The sequence below is a fragment of the Callospermophilus lateralis genome, chromosome 9 (genome assembly GCF_048772815.1).
Source record: "Callospermophilus lateralis isolate mCalLat2 chromosome 9, mCalLat2.hap1, whole genome shotgun sequence".
NCBI classification, from domain to species: Eukaryota; Metazoa; Chordata; class Mammalia; order Rodentia; family Sciuridae; genus Callospermophilus; species Callospermophilus lateralis.
In genome coordinates this window covers 31,675,193-31,698,164 of record NC_135313.1, presented here as the reverse complement: position 1 = coordinate 31,698,164, position 22,972 = coordinate 31,675,193, and the positions used below count along the sequence as shown (strand labels likewise).

General features: G+C 38.1%; 2 protein-coding genes across 10 annotated transcripts in view; one reads left to right on the top strand and one right to left on the bottom strand.

The window, feature by feature from the left end:
• Positions 1-5,257, top strand: part of Abi2 (abl interactor 2) — a 108,647-nt gene extending 103,390 nt beyond the window's left edge. For 4 of the 8 annotated variants that reach the window (XM_076866914.2, XM_076866912.2, XM_076866913.2 and 1 more), the window contains 2 exons: positions 687-783; positions 1,009-5,257. In XM_076866914.2, the coding sequence (XP_076723029.1) occupies positions 687-783; positions 1,009-1,099 (188 nt within the window). In that variant the 3' untranslated portion in view covers positions 1,100-5,257. Of the gene's footprint in view, positions 1-686; positions 957-1,008 lie in introns of those variants that run through there. The other 4 variants (XM_077110242.1, XM_077110241.1, XM_076866910.2 and 1 more) reach the window with 1 other exon arrangement.
• Positions 3,211-22,972, bottom strand: part of Raph1 (Ras association (RalGDS/AF-6) and pleckstrin homology domains 1) — a 96,563-nt gene continuing 76,801 nt past the window's right edge. For both annotated transcript variants that reach the window (XM_076866904.2, XM_076866905.2), the window contains 4 exons: positions 21,259-21,357; positions 18,695-18,815; positions 16,574-16,716; positions 3,211-13,964 (listed from right to left, as the gene is read on the bottom strand). In XM_076866904.2, coding sequence (XP_076723019.2) covers positions 11,907-13,964; positions 16,574-16,716; positions 18,695-18,815; positions 21,259-21,357 — 2,421 coding nt within the window. In that variant the 3' untranslated portion in view covers positions 3,211-11,906. The remainder of the gene's footprint in view (positions 13,965-16,573; positions 16,717-18,694; positions 18,816-21,258; positions 21,358-22,972) is intronic.

Here is a 22,972-nt window from a genome sequence, read left to right as displayed (position 1 = left end):
CCCTGTAGTATATGTTTTTAATGAATATATAGACAGTATACATAGACTGCTATTATTCATGCATTTGACTTGTGAGACTCCAGTTACTATTTTACTCCGTGAATCTGCCTGACTTCAGAAAGGAAACAAAATTGATATTCCCTTAGTTTGTCTTGTGTCTTACTTGGTTCTTATATTGTGTCAGATTGCATTAGTATCATTTTAATGATTTTTCAAAAACATAATATGTATCTCAGACAAATTTTGCATGATAAGATTCTCTCTTCAATGAGATACTTTTGTATAGACTGTTAAAGAATAAGGTTTGGGGGCTGGGGATGTGGCTCAAGCGGTAGCGCGCTCGCCTGGCATGCGTGCGGCCTGGGTTCGATCCTCAGCACCAGATACAAAACAAAGATGTTGTGTCCGCTGAAAACTAAAATAAATAAATAAATATTTTTTAAAAAAAAAATAAGGTTTGACTATCTGTGATGGAATTTTTTTGGTTTTGCTTTTTGCCATTTGTCCTCATTACATAACTTTCCTAGAAAATTAGATTCCATTGCATAGGACTGTTTATTACATAGAAAACTATGTAAATTTTGGTATTTGCTTGTGTAGAAAGTCACCATGTTTGCTTATTTGGCTCTTTCTAGGAATAGTATTCTCTTTTATATCGTGTTTTTTTTTTTTTTTTTCTCTCCTAGTTGTGGCAATTTATGATTATACAAAAGACAAAGAAGATGAGCTGTCCTTTCAGGAAGGAGCCATTATTTATGTCATCAAGAAGAATGACGATGGTTGGTATGAGGGAGTTATGAATGGAGTGACTGGGCTCTTTCCTGGGAATTATGTTGAGTCTATCATGCATTATTCTGAGTAAAGCTCAGCAGGGCTGTGCTTCCCTCACAGAAATAGTCAGGTCTTCCAGATTATCCGGAGGCCCTGGGGATTTCCCTCCAGTGAAATAGAATGAAGGATACAAATGATAAAAACTACTTATTTTATTTTTTTTAGTTCATCCCTCAGTATTAAAACAAAAACAAAAAACCAAGACAAGTCTGAAAAAATGGATCTTTCTATACACATCATTTATACTATGCTGAGCTGTCTGGATTGAAATAAAGTGACCATTTCTGAATAAATCGAAAGTCAGATTAAGACTGGTTCAGGAAAAAATCTGTGATCTTTCTCAGGAATACTGTACACCCTTGGGGTTTCCTTCCTGCAGAATCTGTGGCATTGGATGTTCATCATTGCCTGTGCTAAGGGGTTAACCCATGGCCCAGTGGGTACCCTAACCCCTCACATTCTTCCACTTGTATAAAGAGGAGGGAATATTTAAATACCACAATTAACTATTTTTACAATTGTTTCAGATGGCTTTTTTCCTCTATAACACTGTAAATTCTGCATTCTCTCAGCACTTGCGTGTACTAGATGACTTAATGCTGAATTCAGTTGCATCTGATCATGTTTGTTTGTAGACTATAAGGATGATGAAATGTGAAAGTCTCCATACATTTTGAGGGTGGTTAACAATTCCCAGTTTTAGTGTGCTGCTGCATGAGACTGCATTCCTGCTGATGGCCAGTGTGCCCTGATGTGAAATGTAGTAGAGGGGGTTCATAAGCTGAGTTTGGTGTGTGAAGTTAGACCTGTAGATTCCTAAGGCTCTGATGGAACTGCCCTGTCAAACAGGGATCATGAACCCTCACCTTAGGTGTTGTTTCAAGGAGTAGGATTGTGAAGGTTAGACCAACTATTACTTATTCCTTCTTTGCGACTTAGAAAAAAAAAATTTTTTTTCAGTGTGTGTGTGTGTGAGTGTGTGCTTTTGAAGAGAATAGCGGTTGGGAGTAGAATAAAAGGTTGCTACTATGCTCTCTGAACATTACTAATGGCCACTGTTAGCTTCTGTTGTCATTTTCTCACTGATCTCTAGAAAAGGTAAATCCTCACCTAATTTTATGTCATTGGACTTTGAAGTAGCTCTTCTTAGTAAGAATTTGAACCTTCTATTTCAGACTAAGAATATAGTGGAACAAGATTAATAAGCCAAAATACTGATTCAGCCACACTGATAAAAATCAGTATAACTTCAAGAGAAACTAATAAATATTTTCCCCTATCTTCAATCATCACTTTTGTAATCAGCATCAGAAATAGTTAAAAAAAAAAAAAAATCCAGAAGGGGTGCTGCTCAGTAGGTGAATACTGTGATGGGATGAACCAGTTTATCGTCAGGCCCAAAGCCACCATTGTGGGTTCTTCTTAGTCCACTGACTTGGCCAGAATAGAGCTTTGCTGGACAACTTCCAGCAAAGTTGGGTGAAAAGGGAGAGGCAATAGTTGCATGCATTTCACATGTAGGGAACAAACATGATGGGTATTACCGATATAAAAACTTGGTTGAAAAATGAACAAGTATAATAATGTGTGAGGAAATACTGATGACATAGGTGGAAGTTAATATTCCACCTGTAAGTCTGTTATCTGAGCATATAACTTCACCATTTAACTGAGACCCAGTTACAGTGTTTCCTTACCAAGATTTTGTTTTAAAGTTAGTTGTTTTTTTTTTAATCACATCTTAGCTATTTTGATTTTAGATTTTCCCCAATACTTTGGACTTAGCTTTATTATCTTGCCTCTCATACACATTCCACTTTGTGGTTTTGTGAGGTCATCCTAACATGTCTTACTCCATTTTCCTTCATGGTGTAATGGCCCTGAATGTCCTCCTATCCTTATGGACTCAAACAAAACTCTATATTTGGATAGGTCAAACTCTTCTTAGTACTGGTGCATAAATAGGAAAACCTTTGAAATTAGTTGTTCTAATTATCACGTAAAATAGTTATTGGCTGAGAAGTTTAGTGGATTAATAAGGCAGAGTGTGTTTTGAAATTCAACAAACAGTTCCCATAAGCTCACCACTACTAGAGATACAAAGGCAACTACAGAAAGCAGAACTGGTGGAGTCAGAGGGATGCAGATGGCCTGCTCCTGCTGGTTGGGGAGTATAGAAGACACTGGTAAAATCCTATATTAAGTATTAGGATCTGCAGTGGGGGGAAATTCATGGTTAGCTGATTTATTTTTTCTATATCATTTAGTACTTGTGTGTGTGAATAAACAATACTTGTTGGATTTTTTTGCATATTAAAGTTTTGTAGTTTCAAATTCTAGTTTGTCTTGAAAGGATACAATGAAATAATGAGCCAGGCCAACAGTAATTGGAGACTTTTAATGTATGTAATATTACATAGATTGCATGCTATTAATAGTCTATAAGGGTAGTATTTCCTATTTTATTGTAAGTTTCCCCATCTATCTTTTTTATAAACTCAAAGGTGGTTGTTACTAGGAATTTCAGATGAATTCATGAAATCTTTGTGTGCTGCAAAGATGTATTGCTATTATAGCAAAGATGACCCAAGTCTGAAATTTGCTCACCAATAAGCAACCATTTTATTAGGATAGCAGGAAATCTAATATGATGGTCGTCCCTCCAGATTTTCTTGATTGTGTGGCCACTCCCCTTTTTCCCTTCAAGAAGAGGACTATTTGAATAGTTGGGTTTAAAAAAATTTTTTTTGGTATTAATATTTGAATGTCCACAAGGACATATGAGTGATCATAAACATTTTTACTTTTGACTTTGTGGCTAAGACAATAAATTAGAAACAGAAAATAGTGCCAGTTTTTAAAAATCTAGTCCTGGGAGATTCATTAGCCTGCTGTGTGTTTGGAATAAGTATAAACCTTTTTTCTCATTCAGTATTTCCCATCTTTTGGCTACTTCTGTCTTCCTCAGAGGTACCTGCTGTTTTCACATTGGGGCTGGTAAGGACTGCTAATTTTGCTATGTTCCTAAATCACTGGGTGTGACATTTTCATCCCCCCCTTTCTTTTCTTCCATTGCTGTTTACTATCCAGCTAGAGAGAATGTTTTATGCATCTTTACAGTGATTATCTGTAAATGTAGCTGTGCTCCTTTGCATTTGATATTGACTAAAGGTGATAAAGTTTTTTCTGTTTGGGAGGCATCAAAAATGATGCTAGTTTACTTTTTATCTTTTCTCATTTTCTTTTAGCAGGTCTGTTCTTTTACCTTTTATTACCTTTTCTCCTCTTGGAGAGAGCATGGCATGTCCTGAAGGCCACCTTTACCTCTGAAAAGGGTTGGAAGAGTTGGCAGGTGACTGCCAGGCATTTGGAAAGAATGGGGATCTGTTCACTTCTGAACTTTGGCCAGAAACTCCCGATTGGTGTTAAGGTGGTAATTCCCTCACATACTTTACTTTAGAATCACAGAATTTTAGAGCTAGATGAGCTTTTAAAATTTTTGATTCAGTCTCATTTGACTGATGAGGTTATTAGATTTTTTGTTTCAGATTGATTTCCTGACTCAATGCCCAGTACTCTTTCCACTGCACCACAACTGTCTTAATTAAATGTGCTGTATTTTTCTTTAACAATTAAGACTTCTACTTGATGTTTTCAGGAATATACTTGAAAATATATGCCATGTTTTGGTAAATAACCATCAGAGTATTCAGACTGTTTAAAGGAGTATATTAAGTGCAACCTTAGTGAAAAAAAAAATTACCCCTTCTAAAACTACACGCAGTATAAACACTCTTTTCCATAAGGTGTATGTAGCAAAAACACATTATATTAGTTCAACACTGGCAGGAGCACAGCACAGCAAAACAGCCTTATTTAAGAGAGCCTTATAAAAGTTATTAAATGGAAGCATTGAGCTCATACCTTTAAGTTTACTTTATGCTGATCTTTGTTTCATTGAGAATCTCTGTTTAAAAATTACAAGTGAAAAGACAGGGCCTAGCTGTGTATAAATGATCCTTGCTAAATATCTTAAGGTTTTTTGTAATAAAAACACAACAAAAAGCTTATTTTCACATTAAAATGAAACCTCTTTTGCAACTTCAGAATTCTATGGAAAAGCAGTTTTTATCATATTTTGTGTCCATGTACCTTTTTTCTTAACAAAATGATTTACAAGAAGAATGTAAACAATTTGTGATCTGGCCAGTTGTACTTTTTAGCTCCCAGAGAGTTGGTAGTGTTAAGTAAAAACCATTCAGGAAGTTTGAGGGAGCAGTCTGTTGCCAGTAATTGTTCTGTGTGTGTGCCATTAAACCACCTCCAGGTGACTGGGGCTACATTCACTTTTTAATTTTTTAATTGTATTTGGAATTAATTATTGCTGTGTACTAAGAATTTGACCTAAATAAAATCACAAAGTATATTCAAATGTCTTGTGAAATTATTTATGTAAATCATTTTCTTCTTTCTAAGGTGGTATCTAAGTGTTGAGGACCTTGCTGTTGTTCTGATCAAAGGAGTTACTTTTTTATTACCAGTCTTAGACATCAGGTATTTAAAATACTGAATCTTACACAAGTTTGAGCTTTCCAAAGCATATTTCCAAGACAGCTGCTCAAGATATGAACTGTTTTTCCCCAGAATACATCTAAATTCTGCTACTATAAAATTCTTTCAAACACAGGGTTGACTGAAAATTGCAGATTGGTCATAGATGTGATGGCAGTTAGTCAAGATCCCAGATAACCAGATTGACCTAAAGAATTTTCTAGTGATGTATTTGAGAAACAGTGGACACAAAGTTTGTTTCTAAGATACCCAAGAATGCTTGAATTTTTCCTGCCTTGAAGGCCATCTCCCTTTTCATTCTTTATCTTTTGAAAGTCATTAAGTAACATGGAAGAATGCGAAGAACGGGAATACCCAACCAGTGCATTTACATTTCAAAGGAGGATTTTCAATAAAAGTTTCTCTTGATTCTCAGGACATTTTCTGCATGTGAACAACCTTGTCTCAAAAGATGTTCGGTACCCAGTCTTTTGTTAATTATCCTATTACTTCACTCCTGGGGTTACCTGGAATTAACTTTTGGTTAAACTGCTATGAATCTGGGCACTGGGTGGGGGTGGACGCTGTTTGTTTCATGTCTTGTCACCCTCTGTCCCTTGTACAATGAATGCTTCTTCCTTCCACAACCAGTATGATGGTGGTGAACGAAGGGGGAGGTCTTCAATTGTTTTTATTTTTGTCCTAGTTTGGTAAACGATAGTGACACGTAAACATGTATACATTTACGTATACCTCAGTGTGGCAGTCCAATACATCATTGTGATTCCAAAGTTTTGGAAAAAAAATTCCTTTGTGTATTAGTTTACACCTAGTTGTACTTTATTTAAAGAAAAAAAAGTTTAAGTTATCGGTTAATTACTACTAGCGTATTCATAGCCAAAGCTCCCTCAGTCTATTGATATAAATTATTAAATTGAACATATCAAACTTAATTCACCTTCACACTTAATTTGTTCTTACTATACAGCTTGCTTTGGGGGTTCCTTGACATAAAAACCAAAACCAGATTCTTAATGGTGCCGATCCACAAACACTCAAAGTCCCCGTGTTTACATGGGTCTTTTTTTTATATATATACTTACATACTTTTTTTTTTTTTTTAATTAAGGACTGGGTAAGCTGACATGATGCAAACATGTAACTGGAAAAACAAATTTACACTGACTGTATGACTACTGTCCTAAACCATTACGATAATTTACTGACAATAACTGGTAAGAGTAATTTGGAAAATAACTTAATCCAGTAGAACAAAAACATCCTCAGTAGTACTGAATATACCACTTATATATTTTATATATATATATAGTTTTGCACAATCAGGGAGCAAGGCACATAATGAAATGAGAGCATACATTTATGCAGAAGAAAATCTCAACAAAGTTAAAAGAAACATCTTTGTTAACTTCATCTTTACCGAGTTGTGCATAATCCTCTGAATAATGTCCTCTAATCAGTACTTTATAATGTAGTTCCTTTTGTCTTTTTTTTCATGCTCTAAAAAAGTATATTTCTACAATGTACCTATGGCAAAGCTCACACTGCCTAAAGTCAGCGTAAGTCTTAACTCTTCTTTAAAGAAACAGGAGGGGAGGGAGCAATCCCAGTTAAATATCTGTGCAATTTGCCTTCAGAACAGTAAACAATGTTTTTACAACAACACTTAGCACAAGCTAATGATATTTTACCTTAAACATACATCTCTAAGAATTACTCACTAGTGGCTGATAACAAAATTAAGCAGAATCATTTGAAACATTCCAGTTGATGCTTATTTTCTAGGAGGGATTATTTACAAATAAAAAAAAAGAGGAGATGGGAAATCATGAAAAAAACCAGCAGTTTTTGGCATTAGGTTATAATAAATTTAACAAGCAATGGATAGTTTCCCAAACATAGAACCCTCCCCCAAGTACTGCAGACATGTTTTACTGCCTAAGAAGAGGCTGAGGCCCTAACAATCATGTGCGCTTGGTGTTAATAGCCACCCGTGACCAATATGCTTCTGAACTTGGCCATCTTTTAATTATGTAGTGTTCATCATCATCCTAAATCAATTCATTTCTTCAAACTTCTTTGGTAGAAAGCAGCCAGTCCCCGTTTAGGTAGATAGATAAAGCCATCTCTTGTGAAACTCACTTTTTTTTTTCCATTTTTGCCAAAACTAGGGTTACCTTCCTTGGCTTTCATTAGCACCTCAAAGCTTGCTTCCTGGGTTTTTGTTTTAAATGCTATTCCTCCCAAAGAGTTCAAGGCACTGGGGAATCAATTACAGTAAATTGTTTTCTGAATGATTTATTCAAACAAGGAAAGAGAAAACCCATCATTTTTCCTGTTCAAGTATTTATCAGGTATTTTGCTTATTTTTAATTGAACAAGTTTATTCTTCTGCTGTACTTCAGATTTCTTTTACATATAGATCTTTTAAGGACCATAACAACTGAGCACTTTTTTATTTTTTAGCTTTAGAATGGTAAAGGTGTAGAAATGTTCTTTTGGGGCTTAAAAGCAACAAGATAGTTGAATATTTAATTAGTTTAATATTTAATTCTGTTCTACTTGCATTTATTTCTCTTTGGATCAAATGTCAACTTTGTGAGGTCACATATTCCTATCAGGTTAGGGATACCATGCTTTATAAAATGGTGTAAAGCTGTATTTGCAATCTACAGGGACTTTTTTTAAAAGAAATTTTCTCATGAGATACACAGCCATTTTACTGAGAGTGATTAGTCATCACACCTGTAATTACGGGTATACAGATTCAGTTGGTCTAAATTTAAATAAAATCTGCAGGTTACATGAGTTAAAATGTTAGTTCTGAGAGCACATGAAAACATTTGGTAATGTACAAAAACAGGAATAGGTTTCTTGTTTAAAAATTACCTTGTGTTTTGTAACATAAAACTTGTTTTGGGTTGAGGAGCAGAGGTAATAAAGAGTTCTGTTGGATGGATAACCAAAATCAAACCAATCCACACCATAACCTCAAACATTTTTACAAGCTAATTTATAACCTTATATCCTTGACACAGCTATTAGCAGCAGTCTTCTAGAATAGCAGCTTTTGAAACTTCAATTGGGTATACAGTTTCTATTAATCTTGATCTCAGAACCGTCACCTTACTGGAATTAAACCTCTCAATTTTGAGTTTCTTGATGAATTTAGCATTGTTTTTCATGGTAAACATGTACAGACAAGGGACCCAAGATACTGTACAGCCCTTTGCAAGATAGGCTGTTCATGGGCAGGAGCACCTTGATTTTAGAGGACTGTAAAACACCATCATGTTTACAATATTTGCTTGAAATTTTCTGATGAAAATATTCATTTCTATAGCTTAAGATTTAGACGTCTTATTTTAAAAAGTCTCGAATTTTAAAAGTCTGGTTTGCAGTTAAGTGGGTATCTAGAAAAAATAAACTTATCTATATGAGAATTATAGCAGTTAAGGGGGGGGATATATAAATCTAGGTTTTTGAGTAGTAAAAGCCAAGCTGATAAAATTCAATACAGAATAGTCTAATGTTTATATTCCAACCTATGAACCTGAAGTAAGTTGTTTAATTAAATGAGCAAGGTTCTATTGTCCTTCAGAGTTGGTGCCAAAACTTTTAAACATAGAATGATCCAATTCTGAAACTGTCTATAGCAAAAGTTAAGGATGTCTCAATTAAGGAAATCACTGGCTCGAATAGGCACCTGTTTGCACCTCCCCCAGGAGCAGGTAGAGCTTGCCTGCATTGGCTCTTAATACAGGCAAGTCAGCCATCCATGGCCTTCATTGGCCTGAAGAAAGCCATGTAGGGCTGGAGCTGCAGAGCAGAAAGCAGTGGAAGAAGGCACAGTCCTAGCGTCATCTGGCAGTAGGTGTTTTACATGAACACACCAGAGAAAAGAGCTACAAAAATAGAGTAGTCTCAGGGGAATAAAACCTGAACCTCCCTTGGTCCCTCACATCATCCCAACAAAAACCAAGTTAAAGAAAACTAGGGAGTAAAATACTAGAAAAATAAAGTGTTACTTAGAGGTCTTTTGATTCAGTTGTATGACATGTAAAGTTTTTTTCTTTTGTTTTTGATTAGTAGCTACTTCCATCTTGGGAGAAATGTACAGGAAAAGCCTGTAGTTAGTCGGCTGGCCGGCCAGCCAGCCAGCGGACTAGGGATAGAGATGGCATGGTCGCTGCTCTGGCCCTGATCTCTTCTTGCCATCACCAGTGCTCAATGATGTCTGCTCTTCAAAGAAAACAGACCAACAGCAGTGGTTTAGGATGGCTGTTATAGGATGGAAATGTGAAAGAAGATTGGAGGTACATTATTTTCCCCTCAAAGAAAGTTGAAGTTGTCCATCTACCTTCCTTAAAAACAAAAACCCACAAAAACAAAACCCTCAGGATGAATACTTAGACAACTGGATTCATAGTCTTAATAGCTCCGTTACCCTACAAATGTGGGTGATCCTTAGAATATAAAGCAGCAGTTGAAGACTGGGAAATTACTTCGCTGGAGTCACAGTGCAGCTTGGCAATCAGTACTCTAAAGTAACCCAAAGTGTGCGTGCTTACATTAACAGTGCAGATGAAGGTCACTTCAGAAGTATGTCAAGCACACAAAACTTCTGAATAATTTGAAAGATCAAAAAATATATTTTAAAGAAGAAAGACTTTTAAGAAATGCTCAATGGTATGTATTCTTATTGCTCCATAACCACGTGAATATACTGAACAATATCCCGGAGATGTGGCAATGGAGAGGTGCCAGCTACTCTATTATGACGCAGTTCTTGGAGGGTTACAGTGACACCTTCACACACAGTGTAACTTTAGTTTCACTTTGTCTCAATTCCCCAACATCACTTTCTCCTTGTGGGGCACTGCCAAAAGATTTCTGTAGTTTTCACTGGTAATCCTTCCAACAGGCATAGACTTTCATTGCAAGATGTATTCATTTATAATTGCTGGGCTGGTCAGTTTTTATTCTGTTTAAAAGTAGCTCTAAGACTGCATTTTATTCCTAACAGTCAATTTATCATCAAAAACTAATGAGACAGTACATATTTCTCTCATGTACCAAGGAAAAATGTACAGAAAGTATATAGAAGGATAGTGTGAAGCAAATAGAAGTATAGTGTATCATCCCCAGAGCAATGATTCCATGTTATACCGAACTGCACATACATGATATGTAATGTCACTGTACTACTTCATCAGAACACCTGGTAACCTGAACAGTCTCTACAACCAGGACCAGCTATAGATGTCACTTATCAAAAACCTCATTTATTTTCTTTCCCTCCACAACAGTTCCATATCTAAAGGATTCTCTTTTGTATTATATATTATAACCCATATATAACACTTGTAGAGGGCCCAGTTTTGTTCTCTTTTCTCACCTCACCTAGAAAACAATACATTAAAAAGATGGGTGTTTCAGAAATGATTTTGTTTTTTTGTAATGATGCACCATATCGAGCACAGGATGTGTATATTTCATATACCACTTGGCTACAGATATTGACATCTACCTATAAAACACACACTTAAAAAGGTTAACTGGTGATCCAAAGACATACTGGGAAAGTGCATTACAGAAGATTGTGCTAGACATTTTCACAATAAATCAAAGCAAGGATCATGAAGTCAAGTTGACAAAGCTTCAGAAAAATACTCAAAACTACCCAGCACTGTAGCATTAAAAAGTATCCATGTATTGTAGGCAAAGAGCTTACCTGTGAGAGAACACGTCCTAGATGTTGAGTGGAATTACTGCAGGAGTACTACAACTAGAATGATTTGGTTATGCCATGGATTTACTTTCTACGCACAACCACATAGACAATATCTGTGAAAATTTCCCCCTGATGAACTATTTACCTGTTCTATGAAGCTAAAAGATTTTCCTGATTTAAAGTGCCCTTTAATGTGTAATAGTGAAGTGTTAGTCAAGCAGCTGTAACTTCAACTGGGGAAAAAACAAACACAAAAGCCCTGTAGATAATATCACACATTCTGGTTTTTTTCTCAAACTGAGAAAGAGCACATTATACATCTATTCCTTAATTGTATAATACACAACATGCACAAATAGGTTGCACATGGACAGACACTTATAAAATACCTTCTAAATGAGCAATTAGAAGTTTTGGTCCAATCCACATGATAGACAAAAAGAAATTATAAAGAGACAGAACACTATCTCCTTCCATGCCTCTTCCATCCAAAATGCATGAACTTCCATTTTCAGAGTGGGAGAGGAAAGGAATAAATAGAACCATTCTTGGTTTTCTCTTTCTATACACATACACATACATATATATACACACACACTTCTGTATAGCTATGTGTGTACATGCACACGTACACACACATACAGCTGAACACTACCTGAATAACATCATCATCATACCAGGAGGCTCTGAGCACCTGAATTCACAGAGGATCAGGTGAGCTGATTGTAGAACTGATTACAGATAGCATGAAATATATAAAGTCCCATGGTGGCTACCAGTCTCTCGAGAGCTTAGTGTTCTGGTCTCTTTTGGGGGGCGCTGGAGGGGGACCTCTGCGCAATGTTGCATAGCCTGAGATATGACTGCCTCCATAACTGGCCTTCTGTTGATCAGAGAGCAGTTCGGGGGGTGGTGGGGGCAATGCCATATCATCCATGGTGGCTGTGGGTTCTGCTCTGGATATGCGAGAGGACGACAGCGAGCCATGCCGAGTAATGGATTTCCGTTGCAGTGTCCTGTTGAGGTCGGCCAGGAATCCAGGCTGGACGCTAAGGCTGGATTTGGGAGAGGTGGGCACTTGTGGCACAACTGTGGCCATTGTTGGCTGCTCAGAGATCTCTGCTTGAGTGAGGCGGGTGCTGTCGTTCCGTTTGGGTCGTGTAGGTGGAGGGGCCTTCTTCACTGATGCTTTAGACCATAGCTGTGGTTGAGGATTAACAACTGCCACTTTTGGAGAGGTGTTTCCAGAGAATACTGCTGGAATCTCAATGGGGGGTGGAGGAAGCTCAATTTCAGGTGGAGGGGGTGGAAAATCAGAATCAGATGGAGGAGAAGGAAATTCCACTACAGAGTCCTTTGCACGCCCACTCAGAAGAGAGGGTTTTGACGACACACACCCTTGTTGGAGAACATTGGGAAGGCTAACTCCAGAAAGATGTAGTTTTCCAGGTTTGGGGGGTGCTGCAGGAGGGAGTGGGGTCTCCTTGATGGGAGACCCTGATTCTGTTGGTGGTGCAAACTTGCTGACTAGACTGTCTACGGAGGGTCTCTTAGGCTCAGGGTGCTCTGCACAAGTGCTGGATTTAATGCTGGAGTTGCGCTGTGGGGTAGGGGGTGGTTTCTTTCCCCCAGGGCTGGACATCTTACTGGGCTTTTTGCCTGGAGATCCACCTTTGTCAGGGGTAGGAGAAGCTGTGGGTGGCACTGGTGGTGGGGCTGGGGCCGGGGCGGGTGGAGGTGGTGGTGGTGGTGGGGGCGGAGGTGGTGGAGGAAACACCAGGCTGCTTTCAGGAGGGGGAGGAGGAAAATCAGGAGAAGGAGCAGGGATGGAGCTGGGCTGCCACTTGGGTTTTGCTTTCACAGCAGGAGGGGACTGTGGAGTGAGGTTTGCTGGAATAGGCTTTAAGGGCTGAGATTCCACCGGGGGAGGTGTTGGAGGGGGTGGGAACTGGCTGGCCATCTGCTTCACCATGGAGGGCACTGGAGACAGTGGTGGGGGAGGGGGCTTTGCACAGAAGCTCTGCTGCTTGGGCAGTGTGGGTGGGGGGACTGGAGCTGGAGTTGGAGCTGGAGTTGGAGCTGGAGTTGGAGCTGGAATGGGAGCCGACACAGAGGGCGGGACATGAGAAATAGGGAACACTGCCTGCTTTTTTGCTGGGGGAATTGGAGGAGCAGGGGTAGGTGGTGCAGCTTGTGTCATAACTGGGGGCACAGTCTTGGTGCTGGCTGGTGCTGGGATGGTCACGATGGGCTTAGGGGGCGCTTGAGGAGGGAGGACTGCAGGGATGGGAGGAGCTGGTGGGGGTGTGGGAGGAGCCACCTGAGTAACATGTTGAACTTGATGAATCTTCAGTGGAGGAGGAGGAGGGTTGAACTGTGGAAGGGATGGGGCACATGGTGCTGGCTTTAGCTGGGCCATAGCTGAACCAGGGGTCGGGGGTGGAGGAGGGGGCGGGGGTGGTGGAACAACTCCACTTGGGGGCACCAGGATCTGAGGCTTGACTGACTGTGAGGCTAAGGGCAGAGACTGCATCACGGGGGGCGGTGGGGGCTTAAACAGGGGCCCTGAATGCTGAGCTGCATTCTGCAGCCTGGTGATTGTGCTGTACTTGACAAACATTGTGGCAGAGGAGCCTGCAGATGGGGCAGACTGGCTAGGGAGTGGAGGAGGGGGTGGAGGAGGAGGTGGGGGTGGAGGAGGGGGTGGAGGAGGGGGAGGAGGCAGAGGAGGTGAAGGCTGTGAAGCAGTGTAGGGAGTGACTATTTTGGTTTGTGGGGATAAAGGGGGCATAAGTGAAGTGTAAGGCCGATTCACAGATTCCATTCTGGCCTAAAAGGAGTATAAAAAGGGAGGTGGGAGAGAGAAAAACAACAAACACAACAGTTACAGAGGTAAGCTTTGATTGTGTAAACCTAAAAAGCAAGGAATCTGGGACATGCATGAAAAGGATGCAGCAGTTGGTGATTATATGGACAATGTCAGGAAGACTAAAATCTGATACCCTGGCAGCATGGACAGAGAAAATCTGTTTCCCCCAGAATTATTCTTCAAACAGCTAGAGCTTCCAGTCTAGGAAAGATTTCCTGCTGCAAAAGCCACTTGGCAGGTGACAGGATGTGTGATTTCAGACCTTGGCTGTGTGACTTGCACACACCCTGCCCTCAGTGGGAACTGTCTGGGAAGCCTCTCTGCACTGGCTCCTCCCTGACCCTGGCAAGGGGTTGTGATGGCTCAAATTCACCTTTCAGTCCATGACTGCACCCACATCAAGCAGATGCCATAACTGGGCTGGGGATGCTGATGGAGGACCTCCAGAGGAATGAGGATGGCTTTCTGATGCTAGTAAGCTGACCCGTGAGAGTATGAGAATGCTCAGCAGGCGTGCACAGTCACACAGGAAGGAATGCGCTCCACACACACTTGCGTGCGTGTGAGACACTTGCATCCAACATGCACAGAAGTCCAGCAATGCAGGTAAAGGGGGGCATTCTTTACATTTGTTTTACTGGAAAATACATAAAGAAATGCTTTGTAAACATTAAAACAAAAGATCATAAAAATATCACAAAGATAATGAGAGGGAACTTGGGAATGCTAGAGTGAAAGAAATGAATCAAGAAACAGGAGCTAGAAACTACCAATAACCTATCAACCAGGTCACCTAGGTGGCTCTTGGCATTGCTGAAATGCCTGTACTGGGTCAGTTACTTCATGGAGATAATCACGCATGACTGGTTCAAATACTTTTGAAAAGAGGAAAGGAAGGACCCTTGGTGTAATAACTTTGGGTACATCCTTTAGGCTCTCTGAACAAGCTGATGAAAAGGGATAAATCCTTTGTTTTCAATTATGAATGACATCTAACTGGCATCAAGAATGGGTAAGGTTAGTGGACTAGAAGGCTCATTATAGGGCTGAGTTCTAATGCCAATCAGAACACTCACATGTTTCTTTAAAAATTATACATCAAAATGAAAGCATTAGTTTGTAAGATCTGGTTATAGGAGACACTCAGGTTAATGTGCTTCCAGAGAATAGCCCCTGACCTTAATTTGACCCTGTCTTGGCTGCTTCAGGGGTCGAAGACCTTAGTTAGCTGTGCTGGCCTTCTCATGTGGCACCTGAGACTGAGGTAACAGGAGAAGAAACTCAGAGAAGCATCAAGACTCAAAACAAACTGAAACTACTGCACAGCAGGGTCATCTCTTTCTGAAGCTCTATTGTGCAACGATGGACTTTGTAATTACAGAGCACTTGAACCTTTGGTTTCTTTGGTCATAAATGAAACAATTAGGTAGTTATAACTTAAAATGCACATGGATCTTACCACTAATTATTGGGTAAGGCAAGGGATTTTTCTGCTGACATCTTAATTATGTAAACCAGCTTCCTAGTATGTGTTTAGAGTATCCAAATTATTAAGGGGGGAAGGGGGAGAGGATTACTTAAAAGTCTGAGTGTCTGATAAGGGAGTTAAACTGTCAAGTGTTTTGAGAATTTAGGTCATTAGAACCAATTCTCAAATATGCATTTCTGAAGGAAAATGCTTCACCACCACAATGGACAATGTATGCAAATTCAGGAACAAATTTATTCTAATAAAGAATAAATTTAAATGTTCGTTTAATTCTTATTTGTGAATGTACTTACGTAAGTGACTCAGACCCAAACAATAAAAAATAAAAATGATTACTGGGTAAAAATGAAGTAGGTCCAGTCACGGATGCCATGTCCTTCAAAACTGGAGCACATTCTTCATACTGAAACTGCAACTCCAGCCACACATGTCCTTGTCTACAGAGGCTACTTGATGGAGGACTATAGTGTCTTTCAACTGAGCTTGAACCTCACTATATTTATAAGTATTATAGACTTGCAATAATTATACTCATTCTTCAGTGTCACTGAAACATCTAGCATGCAAAGTTCAGGAATACAAAATTTTAAAAGGAGACTGATTGATTTGAATTTAGTCTCCCATGTAAAGCACAATTTGCGAAAATTGATCAATGCCCAGAGAAATGCCAAAGGCCATAAAAGAAAAGGAAAGATAAATGAGCCTGGATAAAATAAATAATGAATAAAGAAATAACTGTAAGCATCTACTCTTTACTGCATGGTCTTGCTCCATTCAATTGGTTAAAGGTAGAAAGGAGGAAATTGCTTTATCTTATAATTTTGAGTCACTAATAAAGGAATTAATAAACTGCCAAATTTTTTTCCCTTGTTTTCAGATTTTAGGTTATTAGACCCAATTTCCAAGGAAAAGTAAATCACAGGTTTTCTGAAATGGTTTCTCCCCTTACAATGAAGACTGGATATCTAAGAAAAAAAGACTGAAATAGTGCCAAATAAGATTCCTAATAAATTAATTAAGATTTAAACCCATAGTATACCATTTTTTTTTTTTTTTTTGTAAATTAAAACTCATGTGTTACCTTGCTGGATTCTTCCAACTGAGTACCTCGTTTCCAGGCTTCAGAGAAGATGGAGCTCACTATGCTCTGGGAACGAACGTGTCCGGCTGGCTGGGTATCAGAAACTCCACTATCAGACTGATTAGAGTGATTTGACTGAGACTCTGTTTTAAATAATTTTAAGAAGTAAAATTAAACCAGTCAGTATTCTGAAGCATGAATATTTACATGTAGATCTTTTATCCAAAGTCAACTGCTATGTAGAACAATAAAAATTTCACTCATTCATTATAAACACAGTATTTTCCATTAGAAAATTTTCCTTATCCTATGGTTAATAGGAAATCTCAATGCTTTTTAAATAGTCCACCATGAGAGACAGGTAATAAGAGTCATATAACATTACCGGTTATCCTAACACTTTGTCTTGCATGAAATCAACTCCCAAACAAGTAACTCCCAAACACTCCATCATTTTCAGGCCATCGTGGAGTTATAACCTATGAATTCTGACCTATATTTGATAATCACTTCCTTTTTGCTAGTAATGAACAATACTAGAGGTATTGGTTCTAATGGGAAGCAGCCATGCTGGGGCCTGGCCTCCAGGTCTGGGAGTGAGGAGCAGAGCCTAGTGGGAACCGGCTGTGAAAACAGTGTGTCTCTAACTGATATCTGGGCTGAATAATCAGGCTCAACAACTGGGCAAGGCCTTAGGAAACTCAGCAAGATCCTCTTTCAAAATAAAATTTAAAAGGGCTGAAAATGTGACTCAGTGGCAAAATGCCCCTGGGTTTAATCCCTAAAACCCAAACTCCTCTGGATGAAGTTACCCTCAGTGAAAACGAGGCACTAAGCAAATCAATGAGACCATGTTGCTAAATAAGAACTATAAAATAGGGCTGGGGATGTAGCTCGGTAGTCCCCTGAGTTCAATCCCTGGTACCCTCCCCACCCCCAGAAAATGCTACCCACCAATAAAAAATAAGATGCTATCCATAAGGTACAAATATAAGCAGTATGATTTAAAAAATACACTTGTCTAGCCTTATTTATCATCCCCGAATGCGAGGCTCCCTCTAGCCTGTTCTTCCTTGTTTATTTATTCAATAAATTATTTATATTAGTATGGACTCATGAATATTTATTTGTTCTATAATTTGGGTTACATCCTATACTACATTGCATATTATACTGTTCAAATTGTTTCAGCTTTGGCTACTGGAGTTTCAGGTTGGCTCCTGAGCCTCTCTGACATACTCTCATCATGTTTGAGTACTTTTTACTTTCAGGCCTTACAAGATGCTCTAGCTTCACCTTGTATATGCTCTGATATAACCCTAGGATTGACCGTTTGTCCAAAAGCCCTGGTTCCATTTTTTTTCAGTGATGGTATTTGAAAACAAGGTCTAGGTTTTGGGTATTCTCTTTATTACTGAGGTCTCCACTGCTTCTAGGTTCTCTCAGTAGACAGTATGTACATATCCTAGTTCTTTCTATGTAGGATATGTACATACATACACACATAGACACAACAACCTGTGTAAAAACACATTCTAATTTGTTTTTAGTTATTTAAAGATGAAATCAAGTCATACAGTTTTAAAATCAATGAACAATGAAAAAATCTGCCTTTAGGTGACATGAACATCATTCTGGGAACATCTGAAAGGGTAGTAGCATTATCTTAAGATGGAATACAGCATACTTGCTTCAAGAATGTGGTCGTCTGAAAGCCCCCTTGAAGATCACTGATGTCCTATGAAAGTCCTGGTAAGTTTGATGACTTAAATGGTTTTCTTAACTATAATTCAGAACTAGTTCCAGGTGTTTCCATTCCACTGAAATGGAAGAAAACTTGTGTGGAAGGAAGACAGCTTCCTCATGAATTCTGAGTAAAGACTCCTCAAAGCAACTTTATTCCACACATTTCAGTAGCATGTAAGTTTTGAACAAACTTTCATAAACATAAATAATAAAACTCCTGGCTTTAAAAAAAAAGTCTCTATGGATTATAATTTGGAAATTAGGAATGGCTCTGGTTTTTAAGAATAAAGTTCAAGTTACCAGGTCTACTATCAGTTTCAATATAAAGACTTCATACTAGTAGTAAAGATAGTGCCTTCAGGCATTCTGAACTACCTGGGATGCTAGAAGAACTGGATCCTGATTTAATGCTGGAACTGGATAAGGAAGTCCAATCATAAGCTGATTCAGTCCTCTTCAAAGCTTCTTGATAGTTCATGTAGAGCTGCTTCCCATACTAAACAGAAGACAGTAAATAATGACATCTGAATTTTATGAGGCAAGGTATAATAGGATGAGGGAGGAAAGGGAGGCACATTTTATTGATTCATAGTTTGTTTTAATATATAAAATACTCCATAGTCTTTTTCTTTTTTTTGAGTACCAGAGATTGAACTCAGGGGAACTTGACTATTGAGCCTCATCCTCAGCCCTATTTTGTATTTTATTTAGAGACAGGGTCTCACTTAATTGCTTAGCACCTCGATTTTGCTGAGGCTGGCTTTGAACTTAGGATCCTTCTGTCTCAGTCTCCCGAGATGCTGGGATTACAAGTGTGTGCTATCACATCCAGCTTCCATTGTCTTTTAATATTAGCAAATAATAACTTATTCTTATTTTTTCTCATTTGTAGAAGGCCAGCAAGATATCAACAGTGGATACAGGTTATGTTTACTATAGATATAAATATTTTTTCACTCCCAATTATTTTATTCCACATTTATTGGTGCATAATTGTACATAATAGTGAGATTCATTGTTAGTATGCATGTGTGCACACAATATAACAATATAATTGGGACAGTATTATTCCCCAATATTGAATATTTTTTTCATATATTTGTCGGTCATTTGTATTTCTTTTTTTGAGAAATGTCTGTTTAGTTCAACTGCCCATTTATTAATTGGATTATCTGGTTTGAAGGTTAAGTTTTTTGAGTTCTTTATACATTCTTGATATTGTCAGAAGAGTAGCTAGCAAAGGTTTTCTCCCATTCTCTCTTCACAAAAGCTTTTTAATTTGATGCCATTAATTAACTCATTATTATTCTAGCGAGCTTTAGAGGTCATAGTTTCTGGTTTAATTTCTAGGTCTCTGATCCATTTTGAGTTGATTTTTGTGCAAAATGAAGATAAGGATCTAGTATCCTCTTTCTACATATGGATATCCAGTTTTCCCAGCACCATTGTTTAAAAGGCAGTCTTTTCTCCAATGTATGTTTTTAAAAATTTATTTATTTTAATTAGGTATATATGACAGCAGAATGCATTTTGATTCATTGTATACAGATACAGCACAACTTTTCATTTCAGTGGTTTTACACAATGTAGCATCACACCATATATGCAGTCATACATGTACCTAGGGTAACGATGCCCAGCTCATTCTACCATCTTTCCTGCCTACATGCACCTTCCCCACCCTCCAATATATGTTTTTTACTATATCGGTATGGGTTTGTCTTTGTGTCTTCTGTTCTGTTCCACTGGTTTATGTGTCTGTTTTTATCCAGTACCATGCAGTTTTTGTTATTATAGCTCTGTAGTATAATTTGAAGACAGGTATTGTGATGCTTATAGCATTGCTTTTTTGGCTTAGAATTGTTTTTGACTATTCCTTGGTCTTTTGTTTTTCCAAATGACTTTTAGGACTGTCTTTTCTAGTTCTGTGAAGAATGTCAGTGGTATTTAATGGAGATTGCATGGAATCTGAATATTGTTTTTGGTAAAATTGTCATTTAAGCAATATTAATTCTGCCTATCCATGAATATGGGAAGCATTTCCATCTTCTTGTGTCTTTTTCAATTTATTTCTTCAATATTCTATAGTAGGTAGAGGTATTTCACCTGATTGGTTAGATTTATTCCTAGGTATCTTTTTTTAGGCTAATGTAAATGGGACTGTTTTCCTGATTTCTTTTTAGCAAGCTCATTTTTGGTTTATGTTGATTTTATAACCTGCTACTTTGCTAAATATGTTTATTAGCTTTAGCAGTCTTCTGGTGGAGCTTTCTGGATCTTCCAAGTGTAGATGATATAATTTGCAAACAGTGGTAACTGGACTTCTTGCTTTCTTATTCTTATGCCTTTTATTTCCTTTTCTTGCCCACTTGCACTGGCTAAATTTCTAGTATTATATTGAATAGGAGTGGTGAGAATGGACACCCTTGTCTTGTTCTGGATTTTAAAGAAAATGCTTTCAGTTTTCCCCATTGACTATGATGTTGGTTTTAGGCTTGCTGTAGACTTTATGACATTAAGTTCCTTTTATTCCCAGTTTCCTTTATCATGAATGTTCCCAAGTTCTTGATCTAGGGTCAGATCCTCAGCACTATTCAGAAATGTGCTCCATATCTGGATAGTAAATGATCATTACTTAATTTAGTTTGCTAAACTCTGCTTGCATAAGAATCGTATAATATGTTCTCCAAAGCCAAAACAAGCCACTTTGATGCTACCTAAGCTTTTACCATCAGCAGTATTATTTCATGGATGTCAACTGCTAAAAGTTCATCCCAATAACCAAGTAAAAAGGCAACACTTAAAGCACCAAACTTTAGACCTGAGGAAACTAGATGGTGGCAAAATCAACATGAAACAATCAGAATAACTGTCATGACAATAAAAAGCACATCATGAAACGTTTCACTATTCCATCATCAAACCAAAAGGAAATATACCTTTGCAATGCGGATCCCATTGACCCACTGGTGTAGAGTCCTCACATCATCACAACAAAGATATTTGATATACTGAGATTTCTTCTGGATTTGTGGGTGCTGCAAGATTGAAGGAAAAAAATGCAACAAAGTCTTTTACAGAACTCAAGAAAACCAGGCTGGGATTGTAGCTCAGTGGTAGAGCACATGCCTTGCATGTATGAGGCACTGGATTCGATCCTCAACACTACATAAAAATAAATAAATAAATAAAGATATTGTGTCCATCTACAACTAAAAAAGAAAAGAACTGAAGGAAACCAAAATCTAGCAAAGCTAAAACATCCTATTATAGGCCATGAGAATATACTTCTCATGTGGCCACAGGGACAAATAAATAGCCCTTATGTATTGTTACAAGCTGAAACTTGTGTGAAAATTTAGATCAAGATGCCCAAGTTAAAGTAAACCTTCACATCATGGGAAATTTCCAATTATTTTTTTCTACACTTCAAAGAAACAAAGTCCATGGAGGTAAACCATCAAGATTAAGTGAATAGGATTCTTGATCTTAAGACTAAAAAAAGGGAAGAGAATGTTTGATTTCACTTTGAACACACTGATATCATGGCTTCAGAAGAATCCAAAGGAGAGATCTTTAATAAGGCTTCCAGCTTCCAATGCTTCTCTGAAGGTGAATATGTGGACCTGATACACAATGCATACAGCATAACACTTGGCCATACCTGTGGCTGACGTGGAGATAAAAGAGCACTGCTTTGTAAACTTCTCCCTCTACCAGACTGCAGGAATGCAGTGTGCCCCTCCGGCAGAATGAACAGCTTCTCAGTGGCATCATCAGTTTCCATAACCCTTTCTACTTGTCAGTTGAGGTATGGATGGGGGACATGAATGACTTGACCTTGGCTATAGCATGCACATGTCATTAACTGACATTAGCTATTTTAACTCCACTGGGCCTCTACCACTAGTTTCTTAGGGAGAAAAGCCCTAAATCACACTGGGGGTGGACTTAATGTATGATTACTACTGCTGTTTTCAGACATTCGGGGGGGGGGGGGGGCGAAGGCTGTACGTTACCTAAGGAAGTTTAAAACTATTTATTTAGTTTTTCCAAAACTCCCCAACCACATTTATTTGATGTGGAAACCAATGATAAAATAAGCAATTTGAGTATGTTCTCACGCTACCAGAATAGATGGTCACCAATACAACTTATAAATCTGCATTGTTAAAGATTAATCAATGTGATCGAAAGTGTGAGAAATCAATGCAAAATCCACTTACTCTATTAAATGCTTTGTAGAACTCAGCTCCTATCATTAGCATTTACTGCCCAACCAACTTTGTTGAAGACTACATCAAAGTTTTAAATAATAAACCCTAAATAATACTAAAGGTAATAAAACAATATCTATTGTTTTCTTCCCTGACTTTGTAGGTCCCTTCCTGGAAAAGTTCCTTTTCCACACTAAAACATATTCTAATAAACTGCCATAGCAATCTTGAAACAGCAAAGAAGAAAAGATAGAGAAGTAGCTATTTTTCTATAAAAGAAGGAAGGGGAATTTTACTTAATTTAATCATTCAAAAAATATTTATTAAGCAGAACTATTTGCCAGATGTCAACTACTTTTTTTTAGATATAGTGATGAGTGAAATAGAAGGTCCTTAACACTAAGAATCATAGCATGTGCAGAATAGAAAATAAGTT